General features: G+C 47.1%; 9 protein-coding genes across 9 annotated transcripts; 5 read left to right on the top strand and 4 right to left on the bottom strand.

Moving 5' to 3' along the window:
- Nucleotides 1-1,214: 1,214 nt before the first annotated feature.
- Nucleotides 1,215-3,049, bottom strand: VFPPC_10499 (thioredoxin reductase; the record flags this gene model as incomplete). The annotated part of the gene is made up of 2 exons (XM_018288862.1): nucleotides 1,215-2,296; nucleotides 2,350-3,049. 2 exons carry the CDS (start codon nucleotides 3,047-3,049, stop codon nucleotides 1,215-1,217), a joined length of 1,782 nt encoding a protein of 593 aa, XP_018137464.1.
- Nucleotides 3,050-7,802: 4,753 nt separating this feature from the next.
- Nucleotides 7,803-8,984, bottom strand: VFPPC_10496 (hypothetical protein; the record flags this gene model as incomplete). The annotated part of the gene is made up of 3 exons (XM_018288860.1): nucleotides 7,803-8,096; nucleotides 8,151-8,798; nucleotides 8,862-8,984. 3 exons carry the CDS (start codon nucleotides 8,982-8,984, stop codon nucleotides 7,803-7,805), a joined length of 1,065 nt encoding a protein of 354 aa, XP_018137462.1.
- Nucleotides 8,985-10,310: 1,326 nt separating this feature from the next.
- On the bottom strand, nucleotides 10,311-11,253 carry VFPPC_16877 (basic-leucine zipper (bZIP) transcription factor; the record flags this gene model as incomplete). The annotated part of the gene is made up of 3 exons (XM_018294630.1): nucleotides 10,311-10,447; nucleotides 10,530-11,119; nucleotides 11,189-11,253. 3 exons carry the CDS (start codon nucleotides 11,251-11,253, stop codon nucleotides 10,311-10,313), a joined length of 792 nt encoding a protein of 263 aa, XP_018137461.1.
- Nucleotides 11,254-15,082: 3,829 nt separating this feature from the next.
- Nucleotides 15,083-16,107, top strand: VFPPC_10493 (hypothetical protein; the record flags this gene model as incomplete). Its single annotated transcript, XM_018288858.1, has 4 exons — nucleotides 15,083-15,434; nucleotides 15,496-15,979; nucleotides 16,028-16,046; nucleotides 16,102-16,107. The coding sequence occupies 4 exons, from the start codon at nucleotides 15,083-15,085 to the stop codon at nucleotides 16,105-16,107; spliced, it is 861 nt and encodes a 286-aa protein (XP_018137459.1).
- Nucleotides 16,108-17,264: 1,157 nt separating this feature from the next.
- Nucleotides 17,265-17,528, top strand: VFPPC_16876 (hypothetical protein; the record flags this gene model as incomplete). Its single annotated transcript, XM_018294629.1, has 1 exon — nucleotides 17,265-17,528. The coding sequence occupies one exon, from the start codon at nucleotides 17,265-17,267 to the stop codon at nucleotides 17,526-17,528; it is 264 nt and encodes an 87-aa protein (XP_018137458.1).
- A 392-nt stretch (nucleotides 17,529-17,920) lies between these two features.
- VFPPC_10492 (hypothetical protein) lies at nucleotides 17,921-18,232 on the top strand (the record flags this gene model as incomplete). Its single annotated transcript, XM_018288857.1, has 2 exons — nucleotides 17,921-18,046; nucleotides 18,104-18,232. The coding sequence occupies 2 exons, from the start codon at nucleotides 17,921-17,923 to the stop codon at nucleotides 18,230-18,232; spliced, it is 255 nt and encodes an 84-aa protein (XP_018137457.1).
- Nucleotides 18,233-19,884: 1,652 nt separating this feature from the next.
- Nucleotides 19,885-20,739, top strand: VFPPC_10490 (hypothetical protein; the record flags this gene model as incomplete). Its single annotated transcript, XM_018288856.2, has 1 exon — nucleotides 19,885-20,739. One exon carries the CDS (start codon nucleotides 19,885-19,887, stop codon nucleotides 20,737-20,739), a length of 855 nt encoding a protein of 284 aa, XP_018137456.2.
- A 763-nt stretch (nucleotides 20,740-21,502) lies between these two features.
- VFPPC_10489 (mitochondrial-processing peptidase subunit alpha protein) lies at nucleotides 21,503-22,932 on the top strand (the record flags this gene model as incomplete). Its single annotated transcript, XM_018288855.1, has 3 exons — nucleotides 21,503-22,042; nucleotides 22,098-22,698; nucleotides 22,754-22,932. The coding sequence occupies 3 exons, from the start codon at nucleotides 21,503-21,505 to the stop codon at nucleotides 22,930-22,932; spliced, it is 1,320 nt and encodes a 439-aa protein (XP_018137455.1).
- Nucleotides 22,933-24,277: 1,345 nt separating this feature from the next.
- VFPPC_10488 (hypothetical protein) lies at nucleotides 24,278-25,087 on the bottom strand (the record flags this gene model as incomplete). Its single annotated transcript, XM_018288854.1, has 1 exon — nucleotides 24,278-25,087. One exon carries the CDS (start codon nucleotides 25,085-25,087, stop codon nucleotides 24,278-24,280), a length of 810 nt encoding a protein of 269 aa, XP_018137454.1.
- Between the last annotated feature and the right edge of the window lie 13 nt (nucleotides 25,088-25,100).

The following is a 25,100-nucleotide window of genomic DNA, read 5'->3' as shown; positions in this document are numbered from 1 at the left end:
GTATCACGCTGAATGGTGTAGCTACGCTTCAGTTGCAGTTGGACTGGAACTTATGCGCCACACGCTCTCAACTTGGTCGGGCGATTCCCAAAAAGCGCAATAGGCCCGACGAGTCAGGTCCTAGAGGCACAACTGATTACTCTAGAACAAGGTCAAAATTTACCCCAGACGAAGACAATTTGATTACTATGTTGAAGGAAGAGCAGCAGCGTTCGTGGACAGAAATTCATCAACTTCATCAGCGATGCAGCAGCTAGCTTCCCACGCGTCAAGAGAGTCGCCCCAGGTGCGATAATGTACAAAGCTCAAGGCTCGCGGAGGATTATGAACCCCCTTGTATAGATACAGGCAAAGCTTGGGAAACCATCAAGTGTGTATTCAATAAACATCATGCTGTTGAACTTGGCTTCCATCTTATCATGGGCCGAATCTTGTTGCCAGACTCAGTAACCTAACACGAATATCACACGATAGACATTGTTAGTTGGACCGAGCTGCATCCAGGGCACTGATTAGCTACTCATTGCGGTCAAGAAATGGTTACGCCTAAAGCAGGTCTCATGTAGATCGCTGTTAACAGACTTCTGCCAGAGTGTTCATTATTCGCCTCGTCACTAGTGCTCAGAGTAGGCACCACTTGATCACTTACTGCTTTTTGCAAAATGCTTTGCCTTGGATGGTTTCTTGTGTTGGACCTATAATGCTTTAATGCTAAGCACTTATTTGACTGCATAGTGTCTACACTATAGTACCATATTTCGTACGCATTCTACATTAACGACTTGAAGCCTTTGTCTGTACATTGCGTTTGCTCTTAAATCCGGGCCGCCGTAAACTTCCAGGAGTCGTCGCCGTAAATCAATTTTTTTTCGTTGTTGTATTATATTGTATACAATCTTCGCAGTATAATGTGTCCCATTATTACGCAAGGCGATGCACGTCCCCCAAACTGTGCAAACCTTTGCAGCGGCTCAAATACCAAGTTTAGGGTCTTGCTGCATAGCCTGACGAGCTAGAATTACCCCACTCTCTTTATTTCAAGATGTCCAATGTCCATGAACTCAAAGATAGCTGACCGCATGAGATGGCCGACTGTGTTCAAGCTGGGCCAACCCGCCTTCCTATTCAAAGTGATTTTGGCCCACTGATCTAAGCCATTGGGGCAAACGATTATTCATAGGTGCTAAAAAACAAATTTCGCCTTTAGGCAGAGATCACCCACGAAACTTCAACTTTGTACAGTAACGAACCTGAAGAGCCTCTTTTGAACGCCATCCAAATTTGGCGCTAAATTGTGCATGAATGTCTGCCCACGAAAGTTCGAGCTCCTCTTTCAAACTTTTGAGCAGGCAATCCTCCTCCGGTGTAAACCTTGCTCTCGTGCTGTGTCCTCCTCGCTTCTGACTTCTCTTGGACCCTGGGTGCACTGCGTAGCCGTGTTTCATGCACAAGTCCCAGTCGAACTGTAACTGGAACGTTGCTCTGTCGTTAACAATGGTACGCTTTAGCCGGACATTTTCTAAGGCCCATTCTTCAAACTCCGCTCTTACACCGTCGATACCGTCGGTTGAGGGGTGCGATATAGCAGAGAGGAGCATGTCCCGTGGCCGACGTTCCCTTGTCGAGGTATCAGGACAGTGCCGTTTACTGGGCATTCTGGGTCCAATAGAGGGGCTACCGAATCTACGGCGCTTGCGTGAATGCTGTTGAATTACTTCGTCATCGTCACTATCCTGACGGTCGTCATCCTCGTTCTCATCGTCAGTTGATGAAGGGCAGTATTCAGTGTCGCTCTGTCTACGGACACCGTCTTGCCTATGTGGATCGTCCCTGTCGCGCCACTGCGATTTTTCGTTCATTGTTGTAGGTCGGATTCGCCGGTAAGAAGGGGGTTTGCTCGACCGCGTTTCCATATTCTTGTCATTAATCTGTACATATATGTTTGATTCGGCATTGAAGCTATCTGGAAGTTGAGGCTGCACTGGAGGTGGATCTCCAAGCGTGTTCACAATATCCTCAGTTGCTTCCCGAGAGGAGCTTGTCTGCATAGGGTCCAGATCACATGACAGGTTCTTTAATGACATGTTAACCTGTCGCGACACTGCCGGCGTTGAGGCACGAGTTGATCCAGGCGTTAGTGGCGAATGAAAGGGACTAGCCGCAGAGGAAGTTGTAGACTGTGCCGAAACTGGGCTTGGACCCCGAGGAACTTCTTGGTATGCGGCGGCTGAGGGGGAAGATGGTGCACCGGCGCCTTCGTAGCCGTCATCGCGATTAGACTGTCTATTGTGCTCGCCTAGGAGTCTGGTTAGTGTTGATTAACCCATTTGAAATGCCACAGCTACGTACCAACATGACGAGTGTCTCCAATCTGTTCCTTGGCAGATGCAGCCAATGCCTCGACTAATGGAAGAGTGTCGTCCGGATGTGCGTGCTTAGAGTTGTCGGCAGTGTTTGAAAGAGATACGTTGGTTGATGCCTTCTCGATTTGCCTCGGGGTGTAATCAAGGACCGCAGAAGATTGTCGCACGGACGAAGCTCTCTGCTCGCAGTCCGCATCCTCATCTCGCACCACGGATCTAGCCCGAGGAGAAGGCAAAGCATGAGCAGTATCCGTGCTTCTTTCTAGAAAAACTGCATCCGCTGATGCTTCGTGATTGTCAATGGCTCCAGTGCTTTCATCCCAAGCCAATATTCTGGGGCTTTTCGTGCATACAGTCATCATACTACCTTGACGAAGCGTGCTCGCTTGGGTTGACGACATATGCGTGGCTCTTTCCCGCGACTCATTATGATGGCTGTCACCCTCCACATCAGATTCCTCATCGGATGGTATTGATATAATCTCGTCCGTTTTCGCCGTCTGATCGTCGACCACATGACTGCTTGACCGTGATGATGGTTTACGTAACGGCTTTCCAGCGATATCTAGTGATGAAGAACTCTGCTGTTGAGCGGAGGATAGCCGTTTTCTGCCAGAATAGTTCATGTGAACGTGCGTTGACGGAATCCAAAAGTGCTGGTTATGAAGTGAAACAGGAGTTGCCATGATGACATAAATATGAATTTCTAATGCAAAGCTTTCCAAATGAAGATATTTGTCCAAATGAGCACACGAGGGTGCGTAGAGCTTTATGTACCTCAAAAATGACTCAAAAGTCTTATATCGCCGTCTTCGTAGTATTGCGTGTCGCTTGCAGGCCCCCATGTCCGGTTTACACTGCCATTAACATCCACGAAGCAAGTCTTACCATCTCTTGCCTTGGAGCCCGCCGATCAAGAAACTAACGAGCGGCACCTTCTGAGAAGCAATTCCGGACTCGTCTCTTGTCCAAGCAATATCGCCGCAAAGGACGCCTTGGCTGGATCCGCCAAGTCAGCCTGACCCTCCATCAACGGCCCCGCAGAGTCGGTATGACGAGGCACATCTGTACTGGGCCGGACGTTGGACTAGACCACGACTGCAAGGGGGTATCAATTTCAAAAGTTCCTTCTTTCTAGGTATTTGATGACGTGTCGCGCCCTCAAAATCCACTAGCTCGGTTCAGCTCGTTCGCTCGGCTCAAGGAGTCTCCGTTGTCAGAAGTTCCAGCCCTTCCCCAATTCCGGGTGACGTGTCATGCCAGATGGGTACTGTGCAGCTTGATTCAGCTCGTCGAACTGTTGGTAGATACATTGAAAAGGGTATGAATGAGGCATTTTTGCTATTGGAGGGGCTATGGGCAGCCGGCCGAGTCCCCAAATCAAGGCTGCTGCTGTTTCAAGGTCAGTATGACTAAGAACGTTGTAGGACTGAATTGAACGATTTTCGGCCGTACTTAGATGGTGATCCCTTGTTTTGCAGAGTATATCACTCCATAATATGAAAACGTAAAAGAAGTCAATTATCTGTCCGGGGAACATCAGATAATTTGATATCAGGGCGAGCTCGAGAGAGTGGGAGAGCAAACGTGGTGCGCCATTTGGCCACCTAAGCATGGCACACCAGCTGGACTCGGGAATGCATCATGGCAAGGATGCAAAATGAAAGGACTCAGACCAAGCGTAACACGGACATGGCGAGGCACAAGGATACCAAGCGGGTCTTAGGGACGAGAAGCAGTAGATTGTTGGAGGGTTGAGAAGTCAAGAGTACAAACCGGCGAGATTGTGGGAGGTCGAGTCTATATATGCTGTCGCATGGAAAGGTGGGGCATCGGTGGCCAGGCCGCCAGTGGCGGCAAGTGCACCTTCCCCGTTTGAGGGTGCCGCCATTTCCGGAGGCGGCAGCAGCGTGTTCGAGATTACTCTATCTAGTTAAGCTTAGTTATTACTCTTTCCTTATAATAGGGGTTTATATACATGCTATCTAGGTAATACAGAAAGCATTCTAGCTAGTATTTAAAGAAGGCGCCTATCTTAAAGAAGGAGGCTACCTAGGCTTAGACTTTTAGTAAGAGGTTCTAGTAGATAAAGAACTATTAGTTATAATAGTTCCTAATAAAGCTCTAGTCTGCCTCTAACTTATATGCTATTAGGCTCTTCTAGGTATAAAAGGAGTCTTTATTGCTATTATAGGGGGCCTCTATAGGGAGTAGTTTGCATTTTAGCTAGTTATAAGCTAGCTCCTCCCTAATGCTAGCTAGCATCTAGTATTATAGCTTGCTAATCTCTACTGCCTGCTTCTTAACTAGTTTCTAGAGTGCTTTAAGTTCTATCTACTAGCTACCTATAAGCATATTAATGCTACTATAACTACTTAGTATATTTAGACTAAGAGTGCTTATCTTACTCTTTGCCTTTTTAGGTTATATAGGTATTAATAAGAAAAGTATATAAGGGACTAGCCTAAGAGCTTCTATAGACTAGTATTACTAATAGTAACTTTTCTTATAAGGAGAAGAGAAGAAGACTAAAAGGGGTTAGTATAATTCCTAGCGGCACCCTTATAGGGTCTAGTTAAGCTCTAGTCTAGACCTATAGTAGGTTCTTAGGTAGCTCTTCCCACCTGCCTGTCTCCTTCTTCCCTAAGATCCAAGCGTCACGCTTAAATCCATAACAATAATAATATATAGCGCTAAATACTAGATGCTAGATTTAAGTAAGCTTTTAGGCTAAGAGCATTTTACAGAGAAGCTATAAATAAAGCTAATAGTATATATAGTATGCTATAGTTAAATTTAGAAATAAATTAACTATTAATATTATTAGGCAGGGCTTTAGATGCTATTTAGGATTAAATAATATAGTATAACCCTAAATAGGCTACTTTTAATAGCGTATATATAAACAAGAAGGTTTAGTTCTACCTTAAGAGGGTTATTACTAATAAACTAACTAAATACTGCCTTATTAATTTATTTACACATATAAGCATAACTTAAGATTTGTAAGCTAGTTAGAATATAGTGCCTATAGAGGTATTAAGAAAGTTGCTCCTAGACCTAGAAATTGCACAACTTAAGGCCTGTAGAGATTAGCTTAAGAAAGGACAATATTAAATCTAAGGTACTAAACACAAGGACTAGATATAAGAACTCACAAAGATAATCCGCATAAAGCAGATATAATAAGAGAAAACTCTCTGTAAATAGTATTAATAGTACTACTTCTATAACTATCCTACTTAGGAGATAGAGCGGCAACTTGCTAGCGAAAGTAATAATAAAGCGAATATTATTCTTTTAGAGCTAGCTATTAACCTCTATATACCTAAGCAAGCTTAGCTTGCTAAGCTACTCTACTACTAGCTGTAAAGGTCTGGGCTTAAGCCCAGTCTAGTCTTTAGTGCGCGCAACCAAGGGAGCCTGTATAGTGCTAGATTGAACAGTCACAAGGGACTAGTTCAATTCGTACTCTTTTGCCGTAATGGCCAAAGGGCCCGGAGCAACCGGTATGTCTGCAGCTAGCACCTGCGATGGCCCAATCGGGCTAGACTATAACACTAGCAAGTAGATAAGTAGAGCTATAAAGACTACTATAAACTTTACATTAAAGTAGCAGAGTTAATAGTTATGCTAAGCAGCAAAAGAGAAACTACTAAACGCAAGAGAGTCTATAAAGTCTTAAATAGCAATGCAATAAGTTAGGATTTTAAAGATATTTCTATAAAGGAGAAGTTGCTAGAGCGGGATATATTTCCCCTCCTAATGCTAAGAATATAGTGTCCGCAGTGCATTAGTAATAATACCTTATCTATTAGAGAGAGGACTTTCTCCTATTGCCGTCCTGCGGTGATAAATGATTATTTTGACCGCGAATATCTAGATACTATAAAGACCTCTAACATAGTTGTGTGCAACCACCCGAAATTTAGGGATGCTAATCTAAAGTTGACAAGCTTAGACCACTTTCGGAACTATGTTGCCTGTACTCATAGCGTTAAACTTAGCGCCTCGCGGCCATAGGTAAAGAATGCATAAGAATTTCGTACTCATGGTGGGAAAGTAATGTCCGCAACTTACATGTCCTTAGTCTTGTTAGACTCTTTTTTTGGCGCAATGAAATGCGGCAGATTTTATGAAGGGCACTATGTTGGAAGTTCTAACCTAACAGGTTAGGTCAGGACTCCGTGTTGGGACGTGTAGACCAAATAGCATGGCATCAAATCCATAGAATAGTGCGTATTTATAGCTCAAATACTTTGACAGTCACTGCCAAAATCAAAATGCATCACATCTAGCTTAAAGAATCCTCTTCGATAAGCGACCACCGAGGTCATCACTCACTCCTGTGTACAATGCCTCGCTCGTCTCTACCCGGGCACTCCGTCGCTTCTTCATTGTTGCATCCACATCTTTGTCATTTTCTGCCAATTCGAGGAGCGCATTTTCTTGCCGAGCTAACTGGCGCAAAATCGAGCCAGTGAGCCCGACGGTGGCTTCAGCGTCATCCAACAGAGCTCCCAAGCCCAAGCGTTTTATTTCCCGCCTTCGCATCGCTTGATTTGCTACTTTGCGCTCCCGATCCAACTTTTCACAGCTCAGCTTTGTCTCAGTTTCCATCGTAGTGAAGCGAGTCGTTTGACGACCGTCTCTCGTTACCCTGATTATTTTTGGAGGCACCTGAATACAAGGCAACATGTTAACAGATGATTGAAGTTGTAGGATCTGGAGGGAATTACCGGTGTATCTTCTGCTTAAATACTGGTCTGAGTGCGACAGGGGTCGGTCATGGCGTTACTACCGATTGTTTTCTACACAAACCCAGTTCATGTAGAACCAGGTTATTTAGATCCCAGTTACACAGACCTGCGTTTATAGTCCACCCTTGGTACAATAGACCTCAGTTACATAGACCAAAATCCTTATAGACCCAGGTTATGTTGACCCATGCTGCGTAAACCCGTGTTTATGGCACATTTTCGGCTCCTCATTAGACTCCAGTTATGTAAACCTGCGCTTTTAGTCCATTTCTGGCTACTAAGTAGACCCTGATTATATGGATCCGGATTAGTCCAAGTCATTCAAGGTCTGGTCACACAGATCCTACTTCTTCCGAACCCACTCCCTATGACTGGCTCACCACACCTATTGGTCAGAGCGAAACCGCGCTAGCCACAATTTTATGACAGCATACTCTGGACATCATGAAATATTGCATAGCACCAGCAAGACACCGGAGTGCGTTAGCTAGCATAGTGTATGCTGTCCTGAAAATTAGGACAGCATACACTATACCATCCACAATCGCCTGTCCACACCCAGGCTGGTACACCTGCTTGATTGTCTGGCAACAGCCATTACAGACAACGTGCTGACAACATACGGAAGGCACATAATATAAGATAGGACATATTGCATATCTTGTCTAACTGGATATCGTCATCTAATACGCTTGCGAGGCTTCGCGTCTTTTCTACGTTCTTTGCTGTCAAGTGTCCATGCCGGAATCAAGTGAATACTATATGTGCCGTCAGATGTGACTCGCTCAAAACACGTCTCTGGCGTGAGCACTTTACTATTGCTATTGAACAACCCGAATTTCTTGCGCATATACTTGATAGCCACTCTCATGACCTCGGATGGTTCCCGCGGGTCTACCATCATCTCATGCTTTACCTTCCAATGTCCATTCTCGAAAACCTTGAATTTTATACTCACTTCTTCGACTGACTCCTGTTGCACAAGTTAGTATTGGGTCGGCGCAACAAACGTACCATGCACACTCACTGGCCGTTCCCTCAGAATCATTGCCCCACTGGGCGAGGAGGGCCCTGGAAGGGAAGGGCTTGGTGCATTGGATTCTTCTAATGCTGGCTCGTCATCCACGTTGAGCACTCGCCTAACCATCGTTCCCAATTCAACTCTCTCGATCTGGTGCCCCTCTACCTGGGACTCATTTGGCCCTTCCTGCCCTCCACCATTGTCCATTATCTCACCTCCAATAGCGTTTAGGTGCTCAATCCTCAACTGCAACTCCTTCTCATCCTCTTTGGCGTCATCAATCTTCGTTTGAAGTCGCCGCAGGCATGTCTCGAGGTGGTCGATGTTCTGCCTGAGTTCAAGCTCCTTCTCATGCAGCTTATCAATGACAGATTTCCGTTCCCTTTCCGCGTCCACCAATAATCCTGTCTTTACTTGCTCTTCCTCTGTGAGCTGGCGGTGTTTAACTGTAAGCTTGTCCACCGCAGATTGCAACCTTTGTCGGTCCTCCTCCAGCCACTGTGTTTCCTGTTGCGTCTGCCGATAAACTGCCTCAAGCTGATTGACATTGTTCTGTTTTTCAATCTCTTGTCCCGAAAGCTGCAATAATCGAGTCCTCTGGTCTTCTTCCTGAGCGCTCTCAATTTGTCGGTCTGCGGGAATGGCAGATCCCCTCTGTCAGTGATGTTTTGGAATAATCTTCTGGCTTCGGAAGATTGCCCAAATAGCAGACGGTACGAAACAGGACTTCTCGAAGCAATTTTTTTCCTCCTCCTCATCCGCACGAGCATCAACAGACTCCTTGTCCTGGCTTGCAAATGCGAATATTAGGCCATTGGACCTCATCTTGTGCATGTCCATGGTCGCCCTCAATCCGAGGATTATTGGACAAGTACCGACTTATTGTCCTCAACTATTCTTGGAAGAGTCGTTCATAGTGGGCTGGATTCTGACCAAGTAGAGTGAGGTGTTGAATGCAGATCAATATGTTTCTGTCTGGTTCAGAAAGAACGGCCCTTTACGTCTTTCATCGTTACGCCAATCAACGGTGAAAGTGAGGTTTGTGAAACCTGCAAATGTGAAGGGGTGGACGCTAGTGGGTGCCAGGTGGGTCCTGCTATCGAGTTGGTTGACCGACGCGTCCTAGTCAGTTAGAAGTCCAGGAGAGCTCTGTCATTCGATATCACGTCGTGGTTCTGCACCTAAGAATGAATTGACTACTTTCGTTGTTGTATGCGCACGTCTTCACTCTCCTGGTCGGAGAAGAGTCTAAACGGGTCAACTCGCTTGCCATACACGTCTCGCATTTTGTGTAGGGTTGGCCATCTCATTTGATCGTGTACAGTAATTCTTATAAACTGCCCCATCTAGGATATCTATTCACTATTCACTTCACTTCACTTTTATTACGCCCAGTGGATCAAAGTGCGAAAAGGGCAACTATAACCCTATAGCATGTGTACATTCTGCATCTAGCCCATGGGCACCCGGATGCCCAATAGACTAGCGCACTCGAGTGCCCGAACTCTCTTCTGCGACCGACAATCATGACTGTCATCCTCCACATCAAATTCCTCGTCGGATGAAACTAATACGATGTCATCCGTCTGCGCTATCTGATCCTCTGGTATTTGACCACTTGATATTGACGGCGGCGTACATGACGGCTTTCCCGGCGGAGATCGGACGGGATGCCGTCGTCGACGTGAACCAGCGAATTGGCCATGTCTGGAAGACAACCACAATTGGCTGACTTGCGCTGGCGTGGCGGGACGGGCCGTGGCATGCCGGAACAATAGGCAGAGTGGAGGAAGGTCGAGATAGTTAGGGTTAGGGTTCATGCCCTGGGGGTGGCTCCTATCCTGAAACGCCATGGAAAAGCCCAGAAGCCCAGTCCGTTTTCGCTCGCCAAGAAACCCTCTCCATATCGGCAAAAACTGGTCCAAATGGGTGGCCGTGTCCCAAACTCCCATCCCTGTTATCCATCCCATCAAGGCCGCAAAACTATGCTCGGCGTCGGTGAAAGCATAGGGGGAACAGCTTCACATCGCTCGTCCGAGTCCACACGCGGGGGCGTTTACTGCTTTTGATAACCGGGGCCTAGGGTCGTCAAGTCGTAACATCGTAACAATTTGTTCATTGTTTTGTACAGCGTGTAAAACAACCATTTGCTTCAAACCGTTGCCATCAATTTGCCAGGTCGTCTTCTGAAGACTCTTCGCTGCCGGAAAAATCGTCCATGTCTAGGTCCAGGCTCGCTTGGCCCGGCGATTCAAGGGCAGTGCCCGTCAGAGGGCTGGCGCTCGAAGAGGCCGAACTGTTTCCTGTTCGTGTCAGCTCGGGTGTCATCGGTGAGGAGGTCGACTTCTTGGTCATTTGCTTCGTGACATGGTTCGAGGAACTTACCATCGAGGCTTGGGACGGAGAACAGACTGTTCAACCGACGTTTCTTTTGCAGATTCTGCACGAACTTGGAGGCTTCATTTCTTATCCAAATGTCAATGTTCGGGTCCTGGCAGCTCGCATGGCCGATCAAGAAATTCTTCAGTTGGGACGACTCCTGCAGCAGACTCATGCACTTTGCCTGGAGTTCGTGATGGATTGACTCGAGGCCAGATTTCTTCTGCTCTAGACCGTCAGTCCACTGCTTCTTGCGTTTGCGGCATTTGGAGGCCGCGACGCGATTCCTCTCTAGCGATCTCTGGCGCCGGTTTTTCGCCTTCTTCGTCGTAGGCACTGGCACTGCTGGCGCTGGCTCGGACTCGGGCTCGGGCTCTTGATCCTCTAGAGGGGTTTCGTTGGCCTTGGTAGCATTGCGTCTTGGCTGTGTTCGAGTTTTCGGTGCCGGCGCGGCGAGTTTTGCTGCGGAGGGTTTCTGTTTCGGTGTTTTGGTCGATGACTTTGTCTTTGGCCTTGTGGCTCTCTTGCCCGGCTCCTCGGGAATATCCTCTTGGGAAACACTGGACGGCGCGGTTTGGTTGTCGATTTTGGATGGGCTGGAGGAAGTATGGTTGACCGTGTTCAGACCAGGCCGTGGGGTTTCATATCATGTGTTGAAAGGATACAAAACGTCTTGCGTTCCTCCAAACTGGTTCAGAAATGACTTGTCTCCTCCGGGAAGCCCCAACATGGGGTACGGCAACGCAATCGTACATGCTGGCAGTGCTGGACGAGGCCCTGCGCCTGTACCCGCCAGCTCCCGGCGGCCATCCTCGTGTCATTGCCAAAGGAGGAGATATAATCCTTGGCCGATATGTCCCCGAAGGCGTGAGTGCTAAATTCCATATCCTGACAAGTTGGCTTGTTGGCTAATGATCTGAGAAGACTATGGTAGAGATTTGGCAATGGTCCAGCTGCCACCACGCTGATCACTTTAAGCTACCCGAGGAATTCATTCCCGAAAGATGGCTCGGCGACCCTCGGTTCGAAACTGATAAGAGAGAAGTGTTTGAGCCGTTCTCAGTTGGCCCACGGAACTGTATTGGGAAGAAGTACGTCAAAGGCACTTTGCAATCACACTTACATCTAGAATATTCCACACAACTTCCAACCGCGTCCACCATGTTACAGCCTTGCATATGCGGAGATGCGCCTCACACTGGCTAAATTAGTGTGGAAGTTTGATATTAAACCGTCAGAGGGAACAAAGGGATAGGACGACAGGAGTAAAATTTACCTTATGTGGGAGAAAGACCCACTCAATATATATCTAAAACCGAGGGAGATGGAGGTCTGGGTGTCAGAATAGACGGATTCCAGTTGTATCGAACCACGACGAGGCACTCGGTCAGATTTTCAGTTGATACATTACACCGATTTTACGATTGCAGCATTGTGAGACGTGTTGGCGTAATGAAGTGCTAGTTGACTCTTCCCCACTCCTCCAAGACCGTGGATTGCAACAGCTTGCATGGTTTCTCTCCCTCCCCTTGGGTTCAGTACGCCTCTTAGAGACTCAATTTCTCTGCCACGGCCGAAGAATCTCAGATTCAAGCCATATGGTATGAGGTAGCAGGGGAGGTTGACACCAGTGACGTGGCTCCTTCTCATGCCCTGCAAGGCAGCAACTGTTTCCGTTGACACCGACCAACCATCCCGACCGGGCAGCCTGGTTAAACAACCTGGGAAACAAGCTTCAGAGCCGGTATGAGCGGACAGGCGAGATGACCGACTTAGAGGCAGCGATGACAGTGGCTAGGCAAGCGGTTGACTTAACACCAGTTGACTATCTAAACCGGGTAGCCTACCTAAATAACCTGGGGATTATGCTTGCAAACCGGTATGAGCGGACAGGCGAGATAGCCGACTTAGAGGAAGCGATTATACTGGCTAGGCAAGTGGTCGACTTGACACTAGCCGACCATCTAAACCGGGCAGCCTGTCTGAACAACCTTGGAAACAAGCTTGCAAGCCGGTTTGAGCGGACAGGCGAGATAGTAGACTTAGAGGAGGCTTCTTCGCACCTCTAGGCCGCCTGGAGCTGCGAGGCTGCCACTCCTTTCCACCGAGTCCAAGCTGCGGCCTAATGTCTTTCACTACTCACCATACAGTCAAAGATTGACGCCGCCATCCCGCTTAGCCAGGACGTTCTTGACCTTTTGCCGGCTATTAATACCAAACTTCTCGACCGTAGCAACCAGTAATTCGTTATGTCCACCTTTGCTGGCGTTTCTACAAATGTTTATGCTTGCTTGCTTGCAACCGGTTAGTCTGCTGGCGCCCTGGAGAGCCTCGAAAGAGGCCGTGCCGTTATCCTTGGCTAGCTTGTCGACGGTTGTGGTGACCTGTCGCCTTTGCGACACGATTACTATAACATCGCGTGTCGGTATGAACGTCTCCGAGATAAGGTCAATGAGTCAGTCGACGACCGTGAACAGGGCATAGGGCGCAAGCAAGCAGTAAACCGGCGTCGGTAAGCTATGGCTGAGCTTGATGATTATATTAGGGAGATTTGCCGCTTTGCCGGCTATAAGCGCTTTTTACTCGGTTAGACGCTGGCTAAGATGCAGGAGTGTGCTCTAGGCGGCACGATCGTGGTAGTCAATATCACCGACTTTTATAGCAACGCGATTCTTATTTCTAAATCTGCTATCCGCACTCTTTACCTATTACGCCTGCTTGCATTAGACGCAAAGGCCTAGCTGGGCAAGAAGTAGACAGGGCGAGAAGTGCGCAGGAAGGAGCAGCCGCGGAAGAATAAGGAGTACCTTAAGTACCTTAACTAGCTGTGGGATGTCTGTGTTAAGCTTGTTCTTAACACAATTAGTACAGACCACATGTTAGATAACCTGCCTTGGATATGGTGGATTGGGATGGGGCTTGGCAGTTCTATGCCGTTCCATGCTGCTGGGGTGCATTCTCTGGGTTCTACGGAGAGTGCATTTAGTAAGGCTATCTCATCATATACGCCATCCATTAAAGCTCTTGGATATTCCTATTGTCGTGCTCGCATTACGAAGAGCACGCCGGTCTCGCTTCTGATCGCCACCATGCCAACCACGCCGGCAGACGCCTTACCAATAGACGCAGGCAAACCGTGTGACCTTCCTGGTGTCACGAAAGAGGAGAAGCACGGGTTTTCAATCATGGGAAACTTGCAGCACTGTGCTTCCGCATGTAAATTGGTTGATTACGTTATCGAAGGAGCATGACCTCAAATCAACAAATCCGGACCTCTGGGCTGAGCTGATATTCCGTGCTGGAACGTGTGTTGTAATGATCATCCGCGCCTGAACTCTGGCTGACACTGGTTAGGTACTTGGAAATTACCTGTAGCTGAGATCGTACTTGGTTTGATGTCTTTAGACTTGCAAATAAATCAGAATTTCGCTTAAGAGACAAATTATTTAACTGTTGAAATCGTCGTCTATCTGGCAAACAACAAACTAAACACGGGTTTCATTGACTAGACTTTGCTTGATAGCGGTGGAGGCATGGTACCTGATCTCGGCCTCTCGCATGAAATACACCATTGTAGAGACTCGTTTCGGCAACTTGATCCTCATAACCAATTTGATGTACGAAATCAACCGAAGTGGTATCAATCTGAAACTGACTTTCAGATACAACCAAGTCGAGACACTGCGAATCCGTCCTCACCGTGAGCCCTGACAGCTTCATTGTACCAGGAACGAACCCATTGCGTGTTGGAGTCGAGTTTCCATGACAATATTCACAATACGTTAATGGATCATCCAATTTCCCACATTTGTCTTTAAAATGCTTCGAGTTCCGACGACAAGTTTCACAACATTTTGATTGTTGAGTTGAGTCCGTCAAAGAATAGGGACTCGTTTTCGGAACCAATTGCACCCCGCAAGATCCACAAGTCATCGGGGGTGTGTCGATCAATTGAATCGAGGAGTTTGATGTGATTGATTGGGTTGATACGAGGGAAAGTCGCGGCGGCTGTGAGGCGCGACGTTTCGAGTCTTTTTTAGTTTCTATTCCCCCAGTTGCCGTCTTGGAGTCGTCCATTTTCAAGCACAAGGGAGCCAGAGACTCGGTTGACATTATGTGCAAAATTGTCTTGTCAGATTTGCCTGGTTCAAGTGCCGCGCTCGGAGACTGTTTAATAAAATTTCAATACGCTAAGCATCGAAGAACGGGCCACCAGACAATGGTACTTACTCTTTAATGATTTAATATTCCAGTTAATTGGTTTGAGAAAGTTACTCGACGTAGGAGGTGATGATACTGTTATGTAAGGACAATTTTGGGGAGAAACATGTGTGCGTGTGCGGCTGTAAATACAACCCTGAGTGGCAGTGCAAGGGAAGCCTAGAAGACTGGAAATGCAAAGTGAGGCTGTCGATAAAATGCGGTGAGCGACTCAGCAATCAGCCTAACTCCCGGGTTCGGCCCTACATTTGAGAGAAATAGCATTCCTTTTTCTAATTCACGGTATCTTCCATGAAAGGCCCTGAGTACATGAGGACGTAATGGTGGAAGAGAACAACATGTCAAGATCGGGTGATAAAATTCTTGGCAATTCCACAGATGGTCCCCCAGACTCTACACCGTCGGAACAATGCGAAAGTCACTGGAGATACGAAGGATATCCTGGGTTCTCCAAGTGGATGGCCTCATCGGGAGACTTTCTAATCCTCCGGCGGTTTAGCCAGCTGAACATCCGTGTCCTCCTACTTATGCAGCATCAAATCGTCATGTTAAGCGAGGAACTAGAGCAAATTGATCATGAAGGACAACAATATTCCGACGCAAGAGGCGACTGCAGCTCACTACAGCATGAACCTCTACCACATCGACTAGAGATCCTCGATCAACTGAAGATATTACTCAAAGAGTATAGTTAGTTTATGTCATTTCATCTTTTTTCCCATTTAATTTCCCTGGCAACTGACTCTATTAGACGAATATGTCTGTTGCTTCTCCGAAATAAGAAGCTGGAAGTCCGCACAAGACCACCAGGTAGAAAATGTAGAGAACTGGGCCTACAACCACGAACATGCAATTGATGCTAAGGAGCTGGAATTTATTCGAGCTGGCCGAGATGTCGTCGCTCTTGTGCGTAACGATAAATCTCCTTTACGACTCCTACTAGAGAAATTCAGGCCCATCATTTTAAGCAACCTTTTCCGAACAAAAACGAAGCCAGACCAGGCACAATCTGCTACGACGAATTACTACAGCAATGCACGGCTTGATGCGTCTGTAGCGTTCATCATTATTACAACGGGGCTCCTTCTGCTGCTTGGGCCAATGTGGTGGCTACAATTTGTGAGGGATGAAGTTAAGCGGCTTGGGATTATCACTGGGTTTGTGTTATTGTTTACGAGTTTGCTGGCGAGTACGACAGTTGCAAGGCCATTTGAGGTTCTTGCTGCCACTGCCGCGTGAGTTCTCAAAGTTCATTTTGGATTGCATGTGCTAATTTGGAATAGGTATTCTGCTGTTCTCATGGTATTTCTTCAGATTAATGCTGCCTGAATGTAACGGCTGATTTGTAAAACAAGAGTCTTGAAAAACATGTCAATATTGATCGGCCTTGTCCACCAGACCCGAATGCCATGTCCCCGCCAGCATCCACTGGTCCGTTCTACCAGGTCCGTTTGCCAGCAACTAACATCCAGCGGCTCTCTTAGCTACTCAGTGACATGCCACTCATGCTTACTAGGCCAAGTGTGGTTGGTCGGTCACGCTATCTCGCGATTCTTCAACTTTGTGCAGTACCGCACTTGAAGCGACTCCTTTGATCGAGTATGTAACTGGTTGCCATGCTGCTCCTGAATTTGCGTCTATGCAAGCTGCTCCTTCTCCTTCAATGGTTTTGATAAGATCATTTTCTTCTAGAGTAAATTTTGCTATAAAGGAGGGTATCTACACCTTTTGTCGCCGCAGATGAAGACCAACAGACTCTATCGTATGAAGGTTAGAAGCAATCTAAGTGTCAGAACAGTCACAAGAATACCGTTGAGCAAGGGAAAAAAAAAAGACAGCGATAGCGGCTGATGCCGAATAACCCTTGTGCCCAGCCCTATATACCGTATTGGCCTCTGACATAACTATACTTAAGTATAACTTACCGAATAGCAGTCAGATATCGCACAGGCAGAGAGGCCTCGCCTCCTCGAGGATACAGCCGAGGTGATTAGATATAGTAGTCCAGCGGGGCACCCTGGCATCCCGTCGTGTTATTAGTCACTAATTATAACGATGCTAGGCCATATTTTCCGCGCCTTATTCCGGATATATTTCTCTTCCAGTCAATATTGCCGTAAAAATAGCCTTCTCTAACTTAGTAAAACCATTAAAGTTAGCCTAACACTTCAGTAATCACATGCGTGCCTAGCGTCCTTACCCCCTAACCCTCAGTTTATCGTTATTATTAGTCGTAAGATTATGTTTAAAACCATTAATGCTAATCTATTAATGCATTCTAACTTAATGCAAGCTAGAGGTGCCATGAAAGTATCCGCATAACTAACTATAACTAACCAGGTCCGCTATCACGTAATTTCTAAAAGTTCCTATCCTATTGCCCTAAGCACGCAATATTAGGCTAAATCTATACACGCCATGCATCTCAGCTCGTTAAGGCAACACTGATAACGTGTCGATATTTAATATGCGGCATTTTTGCTATTAGGTTAGTTGTCGGTAACGTTGATCTTAAGGCCCATGCCGCGGAGGGAAGAGCACTGTCTTAAGACGTCCCTAACCCATATGGACGTAGGCAAAATGACGAGTGTGAAGATGTGGTTGAGCCCTTATATATCGTCATTTGTAAATCAGAAAGAACAGACTCTAATAAGCTATTCTGTCGAGACAAGAAGCACGCAGGGTGGTTTCTGCCTAGGTCTGGAGGCAGCTGGTGATTGGTTACAGCGGGCGGAGGGCTGCCAACGTGACTTAGGGGAGAGCATTAACAGGGCGGCGAAATAAAAGGATCTACATGGGCTGGGGTTTATGGATGTGAAGCTAGGGCGGTATGCAAACTGTGACGGGAAAAAAAGTGTCTGTTGAGAGGAGACTGAGGTCAAGAGTATAAGTCTGTGAAGTGGAGGGAGGTTTAACTTATTTATACATCTGGTTCTGAGAGGTGGGGCTCTGGCGTGGACCGCATCAATGGCGGCAACGGCGCCTTACCCGTTCGGGGTGCCGCCTAACCCGGCGGGGGAAACAGCGCCTCCCAGACTACATTTTATATGAAGGCGTCGTGCTGTGGACAGAGTATAAATCACCTCGTGAATCTCATTGTTTCTTGCATTCTTGTACTCCTTGCTTAGTATCTCCGCAGCCATTCCACTGCCACCACCAGACCCCAAGAGGTCAAAATGCAATTGAAGGTCTTCACCTTGGCGTTCATCATTGGATGTACCACTGCCAAGCGCTGGGCCGGCATGAAAAATCTCCCTGACGGTCCTTACAAATGTATCACTCACGCCAACGGCCTTACCTCAGTGAGTTCCCTGGAAACTGGGCAAAGGTACACCTTCGCTCTTACTCAAGACGCACAGGACCAACAGAGGCGGTCTGACTTTGCTATCGAAAAGCGCAAGATTGACTGCTGGGGATACCTGCTCGACCACGGGGGTGTTGACGATGCTGTTGTATCGCTAGGAATAGCTATGGAATTGAGGGATTAAAGGAAATGACTGATTGAATTGGACTATCTGACTGACTATCTGCTTGACTGTCTGACTGACTGATGGAAAGAAGGGGAAAATGACCTCCTTTTATAGACCAATTTGAGGGACTTTTCTGACATTGGAAGGGAAAGCTGAAGGAAGGAAGGTTTGACAAAAGCATTGAATATTGAACCTTATTTCCGTTGGAAAGGAAGGTCCCTTGGAAGGAAGGTTAGAAAAAGCAAGCAATATTGAACCTTCTCTCGTTGACATGTTGTATCGCTGAAAAACTGGGCTGGCTCCGGTCGTGACTGATTTTCCAGCGATAAACCTGACTACTTTGGCTATAATAGCCGTGGCGTATACGTCTATTACTGCATCAACGCCCCCCATAGCTCTGGGAACCTAGATGTTCAGGACATCAACTACGCACTGGGTCAGATGGACTCCAAGTGTAAGCGATATGAGGCGGGTTACTTCCAGTGGATGGGTTCCCCTGAGCTCGTGTGGAAGTGCCGCTCTGGTACTGCTGTCTGCCTTGGATAGGTAAGCAGCCAGTATGTTTGGCGATCCATGCGACTCTTTGACCTCTACAAGACTCCCGCGTGAAACTGGAGGGTCATGTGACTTGGAATGGGGAGGCAAGCTTCAACTTCGTTTCTATCGATCCTCTGCCGGGGTGCCAAAACGATGGATATGCACGTAATTAGCTAATCATGAAGACCTCGGTAGAGATGTTTGCAAAATACTTTTTTCTTTTTCTGCAATGGCCTTGTTTCTTTGTGTTAGTGTGTGTGATGAAGTCGGCGCTTGCCGGAATCGTTCAGACCGGTAAATTGACATTTGATGCAGGTTATACCAAGCTCGTTATTCAATAACAATGTTGGTCGATATTTGAAGAACACTGGTCACTCTGCGAACAAGGTTCGAACGACCCTTGTTCCTGGGCAATGCCACCACATTAATGACATATCACAAACAGCTCGTCGCTCCATAACAAACCGAAGCAGTTGCATCCATTGAAACGAAAGTCATGCTTGGGTAGCTCCAAATATCTCACTTCACGCTGTGGTTGTCACTTAAGAAGCCTTGAGAGTCTTATTTACAGCGCAAGGTGTCTCTATGGCACGACGAAATTTCAAGTTTTCTGGTTTCTTGCCCCTTTCGTCCCACAGCAGCTTGGTCCGGGCTGGAGGAATGCAGGAGGCCACACTCATTTTGCTAGCTGGTCCGTGATGCCTTGCAATTACGAAGTACATACATGACGGGATTATCTTTACTGGTTGGTCACCCAAAACGGTGCAACTCATGTCTCCGCCTCTTCCTTGTTGGTCAAGTTGGGTGTAGCCACCACGTCACGCACTCGCGTAAGCGATGCAGCGACGAACTCATACCAACAGACAGAAGAGAGGTCAAATCTCTTGATCCCTACTGTGTCAGGAGAGGGACTAACCATCGGCGAAAGAGAGGAACAAGGAGTCAGAGAGAAAGTGTAACCACGACAAGCCACCGCACAAGAGGGACGTTCTCTTCTTGTCGCGTCCCGACTGCACGCCCCTAACTTTCGTCATCACTTCTTCACCTGTCTGTCACCGCTGTACAAGCCTCTCTGTCAGTCTTCATCCACTTCCTTCAAGACGCAAGTGGTATACTCTTAGACACCTCAAAAGATGGCCGGCAAGGAGCAGCAGCACACTAAACTGCCAGGCGATCGTCGACGAATACGTGGCGTTGTGGTATCTGCGATTGTCTTCATGACGATTCTGATGTTTACGCCCAACAGCTTAAACCCACTTTGTGGAAGAAGAAGGAATACGTTCTTTGGCCGGTGTAGAGGCTCCTACGATGAGCCAAATAACAATAGCCTGGATCCTGCCACAACAAGCCATGCCTGTGGCACTGTCTCGGAAGCGTCCAGAGTACTTTTGGTCATAGGAAATCGGGGCTTCGGCACGGATTCTGACGACAATGTGCAGATCATGCCTATCTGCATTCCAAAGTCTTCTCCATCTTATGGAGTGTCCAGTGTGATAAGCCATATTGGTCAGATCATTGAGATCGATGGGCAAATACCCCCAACGATCCCAAGCTTTTGCCACCAGAGATGTCTTGCGAAGAGTGGAAAATGCTCATGCCACGAGGTTGCGGACGATTCTTGGACGGACAACAGATATCACAACCTTGTTACAGCGAAACGGGCATTCGACGTGCGACCAGACGACGACTGGTACTTGTTCATCGATCATAACACTTGTGTTCTATATTCAAGAGTGAGAAAATGGCTATGGCGCCTCGACCCAGGAGAACCGCACTATGTTGGCCGCCCTGGCATCTTTCCGTTCGCACAGGGCCGGTCAGGCTACTTAGTATCACGGTCGGCGATGCAAGAAATGTTTTCGGAGACACTACCCTCTCCTGATCAATACAGCCTACGGATACCCGCGCTGGAAGTAACTCTTTCTAGCGAGGCACTGACCAGAAAGCACCCGGCTTTGAGCCTATCTGCGAATACTCTGCTATGTTAATCAGCACAATGGTTTCGTTTTCAACAATTTGGAAAGTCAACAGATAGTAAGAGCTTTTCTGAGAACATGGGAGAGGGCAGGTTTAGCTATATGCTTGGATGCCTCCTATTACACGCGCCATTCTATGGTATATCATCATAACCAGCCATTCAACAACCATCAAATCTTTGACATGGTAGTACATAAAATAATAATATCCGGGTAAAAGTGTAGTTTCTATCGCAAATCTATTCAATCTGGGGCATACGAGGTAGAGAGCCGTACTTTTTGCATGGTGATGTAAAAGAGACGCAATAAATTCCTGGTGAAGATCTCAAGCAGTACATTTCGCCCAGCACTAAAACGAGAGCAAAATTTGACATCTTGATCTGGGACACTAAACATAACGAATGGGTTTGGACTGTCATCTAGTCCGTATCTCGATAACGCGTGCCCGCGAGAGCCTGGCGCCGTGGGACCAGAAGCCAAGGACTGGCACGGATGCCAAACACCGTACGTCAACTAGGCGGTCATAGTTTAACTCCATTAGCCAACAAAATAAGTCATATCCCAGAGCACGTGGCAGGTATTGGCATACAACTTGCCCCTTTTACAATGTTCGAGAGCTGAAGGATCGATGCCCGCCACAGAAGAAGAATCTTCCTCTGACACTTTCTGGATTCTCCTGTCAAGAGTAGGAGGCTAATACTCTATGAGAATGCGCTGGATCTTGGTGTTCTTTTTGTCAACTGGCATTACTGCCACGGATTGCTACCGGATCGCCATGTTTAGCCCGACGCTGAGGCGATCACTGCTGGGAACGGCGCTCGCGCTCTTAGCACTCTCCGGCTATTTCTTTACCCAAACATTACGAGAACCCAGAACTGCACGGCTCAATCAACCATTCCAATACAATATCAAGTCCTGCAATGAAATGCGATCCGATATACAACGGTGGCGAGAAGAATCGCAGATACTGAAAATCGTTGGTCTTGTGTTCTATGGTAGACGTCAACAAGCCTCTATTTTAGACTGTTATCTCAAGGTAGGCAAAAATATCATCAATCGAACCAGTAAAGGCTTGGTTTATCATCCTGTTAATCCTGATGCACAGCGTAACCTTGCAAAAAACGGTGGACTCCTCGACGAGGTTATCTGGCTGCAACGGACCCATGATCGAGCGGACTTGGCCTTCCTTGATAGGCTCATCAACTCCGAGCCGGACTACAAACGAGTAAAAGTGAAGATTACTGAAAAGGCCTTTGCAAGCGCATACGATACTATTGAAGACGACATACTATATATCAAGGTGGACACTGACATCGTACGTGACGTTGATGAGACGCTGCACAATGGCCGTTTTGCTCATCTCCGTGTAGGTTTTTATTGAAGACACTACAATCATGTCCATGGTTCACACTAGGGCTACACGGCCGGACTATTTTCTTGTTGGAGCCAATATTATCAATCAGCCTCTTAGCAGCTGGTTGCATTGGGGACTGGGAGCAGTACACCCGTATTTGCCAGAGAATAAGACCTTTTACCCCGAGAATATTGACAGACATGGCCCGCAAGTAGTCAACTGGCGCGCCTCTCTACTACCCAAATGGAGCGGACCTGATGACTTCAATGTTACTGAATGGTCTCCTCCAGAGGGTCGAAAGCATCGATGGCTGCCGGTCTTGCACAAAAACCATCATGTCTTGGATAAAACACCAATAGCTTCAACAACGTACAGCGCTTACACAAGTAGCGGCTGGTGGAATTGGGCAGTTGGCGCACAGCAGCATTACAGTTTTTTCCAGAACATGGAGAGAGATGAGCTATGGCGATATCGGTTTCACACTTGGGATTATCAAGACCTGCGAATGGGTATCCAATTAATCGCGATTACCGGCAGAGATATCAATGCTGTTAAGCCGATCGGTCAGGATGATGAAGACTACTTTGCGGTGAAGATGCCGCGGAAATTGGGACGTCGTAAGTAACTCGTTGTGCCCCTGGAAGTCTGTTGTGTGGCTAATGTCTTCGATAGTTGTGGTGGCTGCCGGAGGAGGTGTAGCGGCCCATTTTAGCTTTGATGAGCAGAAAGTCGGTATGGCTAAGACTGACATCTTGGATAGATATCGCTCGTATGCTCAGGAACATGTATGCAAGGGGAGGATGTTGTGGACATCTGAGGAGGACGATGATGTGCAATATCTTCAGCCTTGATGAAGTAGTTGCTGTTCGAGGGCGTACTTTTGGTATTTTTTTGTATTGTTAAGGGTGGGAATACATGCAGTGTGTTTCTCTTCGTAAATAGATTGCTCTGTCCGAAGCCAGTGAAAGAAACACATAATGACGAGAAGTTTCTAGACTTGCATTTACATCTTCTGCCAAGACAAACTGCGTTGGCATCTTTATCCTCAGCATCACAACTGTGGCCGTGCGGCAACGTCTCTTACCGTCATGGGCTACTTGTAAATGAATTGATACTCCGTAACTCATGTTTGGTGATGGTATTTATTATGACCCAAAGCATGTAGCCAATAATGAGAGGTTCACTCTAGGCGCGTATGAAAATATGTCGACATACACTATTGTTTCATGAACGAATACCCAGAATAATGTTGGGGGTTGACAAGTTATTACATTTCGCAAACAACACTTCCGGTGCCTCATTTCTGTATTGCTTTACGGAAATCATTATTTTCGGCTATTGCCAAGCAGGGACTGAGCTACTCGTCTTATCTGCATAATTAGTGCAAGTTCTGGGTGCCGATATCCGACTAGAGTTGCATTGCAGCTCTGTGTTGGCCTCACAACATTTACTTACCAGGTTCATTCAGTCGTTGTTAGGTTTCGATCTGACAACTGCATGTTCTCAGTTATTAGCGGGATTTTAAACATTTCTCGCAGCTCTTACCTATCTCGTAAAAATTGCGACATGTTGAGGACTCCCTTGCTGATTTCGCAGGTTATGCGTTGTTGTAGCCATGGAGGAATTGAACTGTGGCCGGATCCTTGTATAGAGATGACTGACTGAGCAATTGGGATGTCTTCAATTGACAGATGTAGCAAACTTGCTTAGTAGCTGCAACCACCATCTCATTGCGACTGACAATCTTCTCATTTACGTAGCTGTTGTTTGGATTGATGGTGCCGCAGGAGGCAAGGTAAGTCCAATGGACCAAATGACTTAATGCCGTTGCTAGCTTAAAAAGCCACGATTTGCCAAAAGTGAAACCAGATTACCTAGTTGTTTAGGTATACGCCTGATATACCGTATTGCTATTCTTAGACATGGGGGGAATTGGACTAAGTATGTCAAAGAAGCTGATGATGGCTATTGAGATATGTAAAATCTTCTAGTTCGCAATAATTGTATTTGTATGTAAATTGAAGCTAATAGTTTCATGTATGTATTCAAGAAGGAGAATTCTTATCATTCTCATCCTGTCCAGCATTCAATGCTTACAGGTGTGACAAAGTCAGTAAGAGCCTGCGCCAACCCAGCCCAGACCCTAATGCCCCGATGACGAGAGGTAAAACCTGGCTGTAATGGATACACTTGGTTTCAGTTGGCAGTAAGACCACCGAATGTGCGACGCATCTTAGCCTTCCAGTCAATTCCATAATCATTACGGCAGATATCACCCCAAGTAGCTGCCTGTTCCGAGATGAATAGCTTAGCACGCCCTTGGAAGCCACCACGGTTATTACCGTTTCCATCAGTGGTGTCAAGGGTGTCAAAGTTGGCCGTAGCCTGCTCCTTCTGCTCTTTCTGTATAGAGAGGCAGAACTCATAGACGGCACTGGCAGCATTGCCGGAAAACGTCTTGGGGTCCTTTTCACCGCAAATATCATTGCGTCCGTTGGTATCAGCGTTGGTGGCTTCTAGTTTGGCATTGATCCAGTATCCTGGCGCCACCGACGCCAAGTTGACAGCAATGCCAACAACTACGCCCTTAATGATAATGTCTTTGGTATTTGCGTAGTTATTCTCAGTGAGATAATCGCTAACAGCGCCAGCCACTCCTTGGCAAGTGGTTACAGTAGCTACTTTGGCGACGGCGCCCCAGGCTGCTGCAGTTGAGTAGGCCCTTCCTGCGCAGTCTGTAATGTAGGCGCAGATGTCGCGCTCATACAGACCAGAATGGTCGATACGACGCTCATAGTGAACGGTGGGAACAAAAGCCGTGGTGAGCTGCTTTGTTTTGACCGGCCCATCATGCTCTGGGAGCCAGAGCTGAATACGCTCCTCACTGCCGGGAAGAACGTACTCTGCGTGAAGGCCAACTGGGAGCCCGTCTGGGAGATCTCGACTTTCCCGGTCAGCTAGCCCGAAGGCAAAGAGGTATGAAAGAATGGGGATGAATTTCTTCATGTTAGACTTGAAG

The sequence above is a fragment of the Pochonia chlamydosporia genome (assembly GCF_001653235.2).
Source record: "Pochonia chlamydosporia 170 chromosome Unknown PCv3seq00011, whole genome shotgun sequence".
Lineage (NCBI taxonomy): Eukaryota > Fungi > Ascomycota > Sordariomycetes > Hypocreales > Clavicipitaceae > Pochonia > Pochonia chlamydosporia.
This window is presented reverse-complemented; position numbering and strand designations above follow the sequence as displayed.